Here is an 11,968-nt window from a genome sequence, read left to right as displayed (position 1 = left end):
GCTACAGCTACACTTTACACACACAAACTCACAAACACAATCAAAATGGCACCCATACACACAAACACACGCTCAAACATAAAAGTAATAGTGATTATGAACTCAAAACAACAACAAAAATATCCAAGCTTAATTAGAATTATTGCCTGCGCTATGATGATTATGATGCTGATGATGATGTGAAATTTCGAAATTAGAGGTATACATTATCAAAAATCCTTAAATGAGCGTGAACTCTCTAACTCACACGGATCAGCCGGTGCCGCCGTGTTTTTGGGTTTCGAATTCATGCTCATTCCCGCGTCTAAGCACGTACTTTCGCGACGATAGGCGTATCTTTTTGGGATTTTAGGGACACTTACTACATAGACATTTAGATAAAAGCTACAACGCCAATGCCTCTACTCGAACCATAGCGAAAAATTCCCCTTTGGCATTACTTAGCTAAAATTGAATTGATAGCGATGCAAGGCACACGACGATCGACGAACCACCCTCTCGGGCGGAGGGGTAATGGGAAAAGGAACGTGTTGTTGTGTGTATGAGAGTAGTGTTCGCGCATCGTTTGCATCGAAACCCGATCGAAGGTCCGGACGGCCACACATGACGATAGCGGCGGGGGTAGAGTAGATGAAAAAATAGGCAACATTTATAGGGGCAAGCAAAAAAAAAACACGTGCGTGCATACATTAGTAATATTATGAAGCTAAACCAAAATTTACTGGAAAAATACACACAAGCACACAGAAACGACGAAACAGCGAGATATAGAGGATAGGGTCGTAGATCAACCAACTCTCATCTACTTATCAGTTCCAATAGCGTAGCGCGATTTTCATGGCGACGCCAGCCAAGCAGTAGGAGTAGGAGCAAAGCCACAGCAAGAACAAACTATGGGAAATTAATATCCTAGTCAGCGGACACCAACACACGGGAGGGGAGGGGGAGCGTGTGTTGGGTCAGTTGGAGGTGTAACGGCGGAAAACAAGTAGCTCTTGAGGCCAACACAACACGATCGTAAGACTATATAATGGTGGTGCGCGCAGCATAGCGAGAAGTCAAAGGGCAGTTAATGGGGAGGTTAATGTAGAAGACCATTCAGAAGAAGTCCATCGAGAACCACCGTAGACAGAAAATAGTCCACAACACTGGTAGAGAGACCGCTGGAAATTCTTTTAGAAACGATTCTTTTCCAGCGCGGCACACATTTAAAAATAAGCTATTAAGTGCATAGCCGCTTGAGAACGTAGCGATTGGCGAACATATTAAACATGCTTATACTCAGTGCGTGGGTAAGACGGAAGCTAGACATCAGATTTTGATTTGAACATGAATTCTCGGAGAGGGGGAGGCAGATCTGGGACAAAGTTGCAAGTGATGCTAGAAATATGTTGGCGTGTATTTTTTTTTTAAAGAGTTCAGATAATTGTTTGCATAGTTCCGCCGCAGACAGGCGGTGGTATGATAATGCTTACAGTTGTATGAATAATTATGCTACCACGAGATAGAGAGAAATGCTTCACAAAACAACTAGCCATTATGCCACCGGCAGTTGGTTTGCTTGAAAGAGAGTGCTTTCTGCTGTGCCGCCGTTGGTTTCTCCGGCTGTGTTTGATTAACCTCAAATTGGGCCTTGAGGGAAGTCAACACAATCACCGAGGGATAGCCAAATTATGGCCACAACGAAGGTGCTTTTACTCGTACTTCTTCACCAGATCGCCAAAGGCAGAAAACTCTGCCGCGCGCCGCGCAACGATATAATCGAACGTCACGAAGGGGGCGCTACACGTTAATCAATACTTGCTGCCCTGCCCTCCCCCGTACCGGGAAGAAAATGACGAACAGCTTACGTATTTCTCTAAAATAAAATAGTGATGATAAACGGGGGTGGGTTGCGCAAAACGATGTCCCTTACACAAGATATACAACCGCACCCATAATTCGTACCGTTACGCCGCTAATAAAACAAACAAGCTAAAACATAGAGCGAAGAAGAAACAAACAACCAACAATACCACACGTGCAGCAACTTGCCGCTATATAGGACAAGACCAAGCACAGCCGCTGTAGACACGAAATGCACGAGCGAAGGGTTAAGGTTTAGGACCGGAATTACCACCCGAGCAGAAGTTTACCCCGTGCACGAGGAGGGGAAGGTGGAGTAGTATAGGGGGTATTTGAAGAAACGCGATCCTGGAATCGCTCAGTTTCGCACACTCTATCTATCTCTCACTCACACACACACACACATACGAAACACAAGGATACGATGTTAAGAGAAGCCGAATCCTCTGAGCTGAGAAGTATGAAAAAATATATGAATGAACATACTATCAATTCTATATGAGCAGGCAGAAGCAAACCACAACCATTTACCTATTGGACGACGAGACACACGAAAGTGTGTCGAAAACGGCGGAAGGGAAGTGGGGAAGTAAGTAAAAAAAAAATTATGAAAAAGCTATGATAACAGTGCTACGGTAGAGATACGAGACACAACCCCCGGCTGAGGAAAAGTAATAAAAACAGAAAATGAAAATAAAACACATTAACGGTGTGAACCTGATACGTTATCGGTAAAAGAAAAAAAACAATGGTATAAGGAAAAGAAAAAAAAGCAGAAACTTGAATGAAAAACAACACACTTACAGATTAATGATTACTGATGGATTATTGAATAATTAATGATTATTATTATATATTATTCTATAAATTATATATTATATTTGGAAAGTAACCAATATAAAAACTGAAAACGGAAAATTATAAGTAATGAAACAGGTAAAAAATATCTGCATCGATTGTCATGCTTTAACCGCGCGGGGGCGGATGATGTGGCCGCGGAGGAACTGCAGAATATAATGCTGATGACAATGTCCTGTCCATAGATCCATAGATTAGGGAAGGTGTTAGGATTCAATTCCTCTGTCCACCTGTGGTGACGAACCTTTTCGTTTCGATTCTTCTACTCTTACCAAACGTGTTATCCATTCCGAGCTCCTGTTACGACCTACTTATGCTTCAGAGTTCATATATTTACTTTCGTTCCATTTTGGCCAGCATTCAGCTGAGTAGTTAGCATCAACCGTTCACGAACCCGTCGCTGATTATAAAAGTTTAGACCTCAAAACAGGCATCATCAATTCTACCCAATGAAAAAGGCAGAGAATCTTTTTCGTACAAAATTTTCCTTTATTCGCGCAATGCTTTTGGCATGATGAAAATAGATATTTGATCCGTTCTTATAAAGAAATAAATTGAATAATATCGTAAGGTGCTTTTCGAGAGGCATCGATTAGAACTATCACGACAATGGCATGACAATGAATCATAGATGAACCTAATTGGTGATAAGGGTGATCATTCTTTTACAGCTCAGAGTGCTTGAAAATTCTTCGCTCAATCTCCTCCTGAAATTTCTCTACCTTACGCGTTTGCTTCTTGATGTTATCCTCCATCTGCTTGTGCGTGTCTGCCTTGGCATCGCTCTGCTTGTGTTTTTCCAAACTGAGCGCATGTTCCGCATGCATGTGGCGCAGCTTCAACAGACGGCTCTCGTAGTGGAGTAGCTCCACCTTCAACGAAGCCAGTTCGTCCGCACTAAAATCGCTAGCCAGGGCCACTCGCCACAGTCCCTGCACCTTCGGTTCGACAAAGTCCTGACTATTCGGGCCCTTAGAGGAAATGCGATCCAACCGATCGAAGTTATCTCTGATCTCACGATGCTTCTCCCGCAACTGGTTCGATTTATGCAAGTAGGCGTGCTGCTTGGCAGCCGGGGCCTGTTCCTCGCCCCGGTCGACCTCGTTGTACCGATCCTGCTCGTCCTCGTTTACGGCATTCCGGTGGGCATCCGTATCAGGTTTATCTTCTTCATCCCCCAGCCGCTCCAGCAGGTTGTAATACACATCGATCTTTGTTTGATGATGATCGAACTCTTCGCGCAGAGCGTCCAGTTCTTCCTTGGAGAAGCCAGCTGATTCCGCCTTTTCCCACAGCCTGTTCAACTTCTTGTCCTTAAACAGGGTTTTGTTTTTGTACGTATCTTTCTTCGCCGTGCCGTCGGTTGACTTGTGCACTTGGTACTTTTCCGGGTCCTGCGAATCATCGAAGTGCTCCAGCAAACCGTACGTGCTCATGATACTGACCAGCTTATTGCGCAGCTCCGCTTCCTTCAGCCCATCCTTATCCTTTTCCTTCAGCTGCTTGTAGGTGATTTCTTCTTTATCATGAATCTTTAGCTCCGTGTAGAGAGACTTTAGCTTCGGTTCGGTCAACCGCTAGACGGGGGTGGCCAGAAGATTCAACAATGTTAACGCTACGCCTTCTGCTACCCTCGACGTGTGGTCTACTTACGTGCTGTGCCTTCGTCCAGACTAGGTTCAACTTCGACATCCGAAACGGACGCTGAATATTACGAAACTCCGGGTCGTATATTTCCGAGTCCGGCAGTGCGTTGGCGTGTTTGGTATATTTATCGTGAGCTTTCTCAGACTGCACATAATGGTGACATATCGTTGTTAGTAAAACTACAACCAGAAGCCGATGAAGTGGTATTATTCGACTCATTCTACACTGCTTGCTGTACTTATTATGCCTAATTAAACTTCTTAATGGAAGACCCAGTTCTTGAGGTGCTGGAATTGGTGTTTGGAATTATGTATGTTGTCATCAGATGGGTGACAGTACGGAACGTGGTGAAAACAGCTTTGACAGTTGGTATACTCACCACGGGTTGGAATTTTAAATTTAAAGATTTTAAATCAATTTATACAAACAGCAAACGTGGCGAAAATAGTTGTAAAGCATTTTTCACAGTAGGCTGGATAAAAATACCAAGTTTTCCTGGATAGTCTACTCAAATTTGTTCCATCTCGGTAGATGATTTCAACATGCCGCGCTGGATGAAAGAAAAGGTATACTATCAAGTATTTCTTATTTCCATAATTTTTCATTTTAAAATTATAATTCAATAGATTTCTCCCGATTGGTTCGAATGTCCCGAGGATTGCATCGACGATGAAACCTTTGAGCGAGAGATCACGGAGACAGATCAACAGACCGATGATCATGACGAACGTGGGCAAGTTGAACCATCCCAGGCTTCGAATTCGGTTGAACGTTCTTTAAATGATGCATTTTATGGACGAAGACTAGGCGTGGTATTGGAGCGATTAATCGAACCAATAGACCCCACAGGCAGGGATACATCTTCAAGAGTTCAGTATGAACCAACATATCCTTGTTCCTACAGTGCTCTACAGGACCGCCAAAGAGATCGCAACAGATATCGCCCAAATTTTAATCGTTATTTGAATAGTTCGAGAGGAGACTCAGGACAACCGGGAGAAAGTCATAGGACAAGAAGGCACGGTAGAGCTCGCAGGCGTATAAGGAAATATCGTCCAATTCGGATGTCAAGAAGGGAACAACATAACCGATGGCGTAATCGTTATGGAAGGAATCCCAGGGAACTATCTTAAGCAGTCTTCATGATATACGGTCTGTTGATGGAACTAGCAATAAATTCGCTGTGTTAAGTAATTGTCTATCGTTAAAGGACACTTAAAAAAAACATTTCCTTGAAATTGCATTGACTACATAATAACTTTCGCTTACAGTGGAACATGCTGAAGTATCTCTATTACACTCTTCCTAACAGCCAAAAAAAACCTCAACTCAAGACTATTTCGGTGAAAACGGGGGAAAGCACCCAAATCCAAACACCCCAAAACGATTGTTTATTTCTAGTCCGTTCTGATGTTTCATGTCGAATCATCGAAATGCCGACAGGTCGGCGGCAACAACCCAACGGTAAAAGCCGCCAGCGTGGAGGCTTGCTTTCGCTGATGCATGATTTTTGCCCGGTGGCGTTCTTGCGGAAGGCGCACAAGGGAACGCGCGTCGTACAGTTGGAAATGGAAAACAAATCCCCAAGAAGGGGCACTTTTCTTGCAAGAGAAGCATATGCGCCGAGGGTTGAAAGAAAACTACCAACACCGCAGGCAAACTAACAGTAGGCGATGGAGTGGGTTTCCACACAATATAACAAAGTCACCTCATCCGAGCCGCCAGTTAGTTGTCGCGCCCGCATCACCTCCGGACGATCGGAGGCTTTTCTGGTGAAACCGGGCTACAAATTATATCCGTGCAGTGTCCATTCTAGAACAAGGTAAACGGATTACTGCCACCGTACGGTAACGGTTAGTAAGCAGTGGGTGTTTCTCGGTGAAGAACTGTACCGGAGTAGAGAGAACCAGTTCTTGATCGAACGCGATGGCCCCGACTACCGGGATACTTGGTGCGCTGGTGTTGTTAGTTGTCTGTACGCCGATGCTACGGGCAACGGAAAATGAAATTCCCGAAACGGTCCACCAGCTGACAGCCAGTGTTAATACGCGAAGACTAGCGAACGTGGTAGGCGATGAGTTTGTCAGCTTCTCCACCAAACCGCAGGATATCTTCGATGGTCAGGGTAATCCAATCTGCGAAACGAGCTTCCTAATGGCACAGAGCCTCGGCCGAACGTATCTGAAGGTAGTGGCCGACTCGTCCCAGCTGCATCTTCAAACGACCGGTGGCCAGAGCGTGATTGGCGGACCGGACGATGCTGGTTTGGTGCAGATCAAGGCGAGCGCCTGGCAGGCGTTCTACGAATGGGCAAACCGGGCTGGAGTGGTACCGGTGTTTGTGCTAGACTATCCCACCGATGGTGGCTTGTGGGATCCGAAAAAGGCACTTCAGGTTCTATCCGCCGCTAGTGGATTAGGCATCGAAGAATGCCAATGGCAGCTAGGAAACGGTAGGTCAAAGAAAGAAAGTTAATTAAATTTGGCTCAAGTATACGGAAAAAATCTCTATCCTCTAGGCAATGTGCTCGATGGATCGAAGTATGGAGAAGATTTGAAAACATTCCGAACCATGCTAAAGGCCTTCCCCAAGCAACGGTGGGGAGTGGTAGCCTGTGAGCTAAAGCCAAACGGAGCTGTACCCCTGGAAGAGATTCAATACTTCCACGCCAACATTGACACACTTGTGGATGCCATCACTATATCGAGGTAAGGTTCCAGATTGGATAATTTTTCTCAATGATGTTAATACGTTGTTTTTTTTCGTGCAGACCTCTTTATGGCGAAAGTACTTGGAATTCTAGTAGTCTCCAGCGAGAGGCTCATCTACGGGGTCTCTACCGTCAGCGCCTTCCGCTGTGGCTCGATCTGGTAGACCAGAGGAAAGAAGAACCTCAGCAAAAAATTCCCTGCGATGACCGATGTCTTAAGGAAGGTCTGGAGTACGCGCGAACCCTAGGGGAAGCTGCCCGTGGTGGCGTTAGTACGGTGTTTAAGCCCGTTCACCGCAGCTCCATCCAGCAGTACACGCTGGACTATCTAACGGCTCTCCTCTATAAGCGAACCGTTGGCAATAAGGTGTTCTCCGTGCAGCAACAACAACCGGATGTCAGCAGGACATCGATTTACGCTTACTGTACACGAAATGTGAGCGGCTCCGTAACTCTGGTGGTGGTCAACGAAGAGGAAACCGACGCAATCAATGCAACGATAAGGTTGACAACCCGGGCACTCTCGTCTTCGGTAGAACTATTTCTTGTCAGCGTTCAAAATGGTCTACCGATGGTGAATAATCGAGCCTTTACGGATGGCAGCACCGTACCGGAGCTAGAGCCCGTGACGGCCGTGACGACCCTCTCGAACGGGGTTAGCTTCTATGTCCCGGCGCAGACGATCCTGTTCGCCACCGTGCCGGATGTGCAGGTGCGCGAGTGTCGTAACATCCACCTTCCAACCTTGCGGAAATCGGTGTTGTCTCGCGATCTTATCAACGATCCTACCTCGACCGATGTGCTACTGCAGGAGTTGATTGGTGCCCTGCTCGAGCACGCCCCCCTGGAACCGTTACAACGGAGGCGTCGTTCGGCGGTGACGGAAAAACGTAAACGATTTCTCTCTCGTTTCTCTGGTGCGGCACAAGATGGCGACCTTGCGGAGAGTCTCGCACAGGCACTTTCGGGAGCGCAACCGGAACCTTCACCGACGGAACGGTCCGTCCGTGGCCCCCGTCAGACGCAGGCCTATAAGCGCCAACAGAGACGCGTTCGGCAGAAGGAAAAGCGTGTCGAGAAGCGTAACCTCCGCAAGATGAAGCACCCCCTGCGGGAGTCGTACCGGGAACGAGCCAAACGCGGTGGCCACCAGCTGCTGATGCACCGGGCGACTTCAAAACACCCGAATCACCGCGTCCACCAGCGATTGCTGAAGCGGATGTCAGCTAAATTGGCTAGCCGCAAGACGAAACGATCCTCCTTGGCGGAGGCCGTCAACGAACCGCCCAGTTTTACAACCAGCGACGAGGAGGAGCAGCAGGGCAACCGATCTGATTTCCCGCTCGGTGACGTGCATCTGGTGATCTCGAAAACTGCAGGCAGCACCGATGGAGGGTTGGACTACGTTTCCATGGACAGCGAGGGATCGGAATCGGTTGAGTATCGGAGGCCGGACCGACGTACACCAAGGCATCGTCCGGGAGTGCGACGGAGGATCACCATCAGCCAGCGGGACTTTCATCGGTTCGGACTAGGACGGGAACGGATGCCGGTGGACAGTGAAGAGAAGGTCGATTGCAAGTACCATCGCAGCGTTCCGCGACGGAAGGAACAGGACATGGAGACAAGAGAAACGAAGCGTGTCGATCGGTACATTCCGATCGAAATAGAACGAGTGGATCAGCGTCAGGAGAAATCTGCCGAGGGTACAACCATGCCCCCGGGTCACGGAGCAGAAGACAGTCGGGAAGGTTTCACAATTGCTCACTCAACAAACGAAAAGGAAAACGATGGCAACAACGAGGAGCTGACAGAAGGAAGCTCTCCGAACGGCCCTTCGGAGGACCTGGAATCGGATGGCTTCGATGAACCTGAATCGAACCGCGCTGAACCGGAAGAAATGCAGCTTTTCACTCCCGCTCCTCGCACCAGCGCAGAACGATCGATTGTGCCCTGGCTGGACAATCCTCCGCAGTGGTCGCTGGAGTCTACTTCCGCCGAGGTGGCCGAGGTGCTGCACCGACGGTATAAGCGGTCCGGCGGGCAGGCGCTTGAATCGGTCGAGTCCCACGAGGTAGAACGGTTGGAGGACTTTTTCCGTACGAACGCGAAACTGCAGCAAAAGTTTGCCGAAATGTTCGACCTGCTGCTGGAGGCAATCGAGGAGCTAGAGGAGTCGGAAGAAAATGACGCAAAAGAGGACACGGACGACGATGAAGATGAGACAAGCGAGAACGACACGCATAGGCGCATCAAGCGGAATGCGCTGTTGCATCCGCAATCGTGGGAGTCGCGGGAACGATCCAACATGATCCAGCGTCAGCAGGAATCGAGCGAATCGAAAGAGAATCAAATCGAGGTGGTACGAAACGAACGGGCCGATCCAGAGGCAACTGGCACCGAGCAGCCACCGGTGGACGACCAGCCGAACCGGCCACTGCTGGGCAGTGACGAGGGTAAGCCTGGTGCGTATGTGCTACGATCGGTGGTCAACTTTATGAGAAGGGCGACGAGCGAATTCCATCAACTGTTTTCCGGGTGGTTTAAGAAAACAACCTGAACGGTGCCGCGGTAGAACCGGGAGAGTGTAAAATAGTTTTATTATAAGTGAAATAAAGTAAAAGAATGGGTAAAACGTATTGTTCAATATGTTATGAAAGGAAAAATATGGAGACGGAACACAAATACCAGCAACTTATCAACCAAGATCGAAATTCACCACTCTCATGGCATGACAGTAATGAGAGCTCTTGGCAACACTGTTATTGTTTACTATCACAATCTGATTATTGCTCAAAAACATCAAACAGCCCAACGTCAGCTGACCAACGTAGAACTTTGTGTTGTAAGTTGTATGTGCAGTTTGTAATTTATTCAAAATAATTACTAATATTCAACTTGTTTGTTGAGTTGCTTTAGCAACGTACGCACCAGTATTAATATCTTATTTTAGGTGGTTAATTTTAGAAGCAGCAGACCAATACCTTATCGAACGAAACTCTGCTTATCCAAAGGGCAACCCGCATCCAGTTTCTAGAGCCGCACCTTGACTGACAAACCGGCAAGAAATATCAACGGAAACCATGAACCAAGAAGATCTCTACTGGTTCACGTTCATTCTCGTGACCTTACTTGGTTTCTACACCTACAAGCTGCTCACCCGTAATCGCTCGTACTTCCGCGTGCTACGAGTACCTCATGAAAAGCCTCATTTCATGTACGGAAATCTAAGCGATGTACTCAGTGGAAAGCTGACAACGATGGAAAAGCTCGAACAGTATTATCAGAAATTTTCCACCCATGGGTAGCTATTCGCCGTTGTGATTTTATGTGAAAAAAAGATTGATTACAATCCTTTTTTTTTAGATTTTTTGGATTCTTTAACTACATGACGCCGGCTTTGTACGTGCGCGACCCGAAGCTTATACGACAAGTACTACAGCAGAACATGGACCACTTTGGGAGTCACGGATATTTTTTGGACGAGAATAAAGATCGTTTTCTCGGCACTCAGCTGCATCTCGTGAAGGATACCGAAAAGGCTACCCAAATGTCATACTTCCTGTTACCCCTTTTCAAATGCTCGACCACACTCGGCGGAATGAAAGGAATGATGCAGAAGAATTGCTCGGCGTTGGTTAAATTTATCTCTTCACGGGCCGATTTGGAGCTTGAGATAAAGGCCATCTGTCTCAAACACCTTCTGAACGTGTTCGCCGGATGCTCTTTTGGCAAGGAGATAAACGCGTTCGAAGATGATTCCGATCGTTTCTGTACGATTGCGAGCGGACTGGCGTACGGCACAAATCCGGTGCAGGTGCTTAAAACGATCGCGTTCTATGTGGCACCGGGTCTGATGCGTAACATGAACGTTCAATTTTCGGATAGTCAAGAGATTGAATATCTTGTGAAACAATTCCAAACTGCTGCTTCGGAGGCGAATAGTCATTCCATGCCGCGTGTGCTAAGCAAGGCAAACGAGAAGTTAGCGAATCCCCAGGAACAGCTCAACGATGAACAGCTGACGGCGCACTGTGCAACGTTCTTTACGAAAGGATTCGAGCCGACACTAAACTTACTCTCATTTGCCATCTACGAGTTGGCTCAAAATCAACAAGTTCAATCAAAGCTCTACGATGAAATCAAAAGTAAAGCATCTTCTGGTGACACATCCATCGATTGCATTCGGTCACTTCCCTACCTCGAGGCGATCGTTAAAGAAACCCTACGCAAATGGCCTCCGCATCCACTGCTGGTACGCGAGTGTACCAAACCGTTTACCATCCCAGCCTCGGAGAACGGTGACCGAGCGGCCATTCCACTGAAGGTAGGCGATAAGGTGTACGTGTCTGTTTGGGCCCTGCACCGGAACGAAGAGTACTACCCCGAACCGGAACAATTCCGTCCGGAACGATGTTTTGGAGGGGACGGAACGAACGCGCCTGCGAACACCTTCATCCCATTCGGTATTGGACGCGGTTGTTTGGGGCAGGAGTTTGTGAAAATGGTGGTAATGGCCAGTTTAGTATCGATCGTGCAGCGATTCAAACTGACGCCCGGCGAAAGGACGTCGGAACCGTTGAAATTGATCGAAACAGGCTCTTCGGTGGAGGCTAGGGATGGTTTGTGGATACGATTGGAACCGCGGCACAAATGATCTTAGCTGTTGTGAACACTATGTAGCAATAAATAGAATTAAATTGTATTTTGAACACTCCGAAAGGGTATCGCATAGAACGGCAATTAAAGTTGATTTACGAACCCAAAACCTGGTCTACTTGGACATCGATATTCACATATTTTAATTTTAAATTAAACATGATCGATTGTTTAAGCACAGCGCCATCTGTTCGTCATATTTATCCTCAAGTGTAACACTCGCATGTAACAATCCAGGTAACTCCACCA

General features: G+C 47.1%; 3 protein-coding genes across 4 annotated transcripts; 2 read left to right on the top strand and 1 right to left on the bottom strand.

Moving 5' to 3' along the window:
- Positions 1-3,175: 3,175 nt before the first annotated feature.
- Positions 3,176-4,640, bottom strand: LOC131272350 (alpha-2-macroglobulin receptor-associated protein). The gene is made up of 2 exons (XM_058274058.1): positions 4,357-4,640; positions 3,176-4,280 (listed from the first exon to the last, which is right to left on the bottom strand). The coding sequence occupies exons 1-2, from the start codon at positions 4,567-4,569 to the stop codon at positions 3,369-3,371; spliced, it is 1,125 nt and encodes a 374-aa protein (XP_058130041.1). The 5' UTR covers positions 4,570-4,640; the 3' UTR covers positions 3,176-3,368.
- Positions 4,641-6,276: 1,636 nt separating this feature from the next.
- On the top strand, positions 6,277-9,620 carry LOC131259793 (uncharacterized). Its single transcript, XM_058261386.1, has 3 exons — positions 6,277-6,802; positions 6,869-7,058; positions 7,121-9,620. The coding sequence occupies exons 1-3, from the start codon at positions 6,277-6,279 to the stop codon at positions 9,618-9,620; spliced, it is 3,216 nt and encodes a 1,071-aa protein (XP_058117369.1).
- Positions 9,621-9,880: 260 nt separating this feature from the next.
- Positions 9,881-11,821, top strand: LOC131272033 (cytochrome P450 9b2-like). 2 transcript variants are annotated; one of them, XM_058273643.1, is made up of 3 exons: positions 9,881-9,912; positions 9,980-10,364; positions 10,427-11,821. In XM_058273643.1, exons 2-3 carry the CDS (start codon positions 10,144-10,146, stop codon positions 11,715-11,717), a joined length of 1,512 nt encoding a protein of 503 aa, XP_058129626.1. In that variant the 5' UTR covers positions 9,881-9,912; positions 9,980-10,143; the 3' UTR covers positions 11,718-11,821. The 2 variants fall into 2 exon arrangements, with proteins under 2 accessions (XP_058129626.1, XP_058129627.1); XM_058273644.1 differs by having other exon boundaries at positions 9,890-9,905.
- Positions 11,822-11,968: the final 147 nt, after the last annotated feature.

This window comes from Anopheles coustani, chromosome 3 (genome assembly GCF_943734705.1).
Source record: "Anopheles coustani chromosome 3, idAnoCousDA_361_x.2, whole genome shotgun sequence".
NCBI lineage: Eukaryota > Metazoa > Arthropoda > Insecta > Diptera > Culicidae > Anopheles > Anopheles coustani.
Note: the sequence above shows the minus strand (reverse complement) of the source record. Positions and strands in the feature narration are given on the sequence as shown.

Coding starts and splice junctions, on each gene's coding strand:
- LOC131272350 (XM_058274058.1), bottom strand. CDS start 4,569: ATGAGTCGAATAATACCACTTCATCGGCTTCTGGTTGTAGTTTTACTA. Junction 4,281..4,356: donor TCTGGACGAAGGCACAGCAC/GTAAGTAGACCA, acceptor ACCCCCGTCTAG/CGGTTGACCGAACCGAAGCT.
- LOC131259793 (XM_058261386.1), top strand. CDS start 6,277: ATGGCCCCGACTACCGGGATACTTGGTGCGCTGGTGTTGTTAGTTGTC. Junction 6,803..6,868: donor CCAATGGCAGCTAGGAAACG/GTAGGTCAAAGA, acceptor TCTATCCTCTAG/GCAATGTGCTCGATGGATCG. Junction 7,059..7,120: donor GATGCCATCACTATATCGAG/GTAAGGTTCCAG, acceptor TTTTTCGTGCAG/ACCTCTTTATGGCGAAAGTA.
- LOC131272033 (XM_058273643.1), top strand. CDS start 10,144: ATGAACCAAGAAGATCTCTACTGGTTCACGTTCATTCTCGTGACCTTA. Junction 10,365..10,426: donor CAGAAATTTTCCACCCATGG/GTAGCTATTCGC, acceptor CTTTTTTTTTAG/ATTTTTTGGATTCTTTAACT.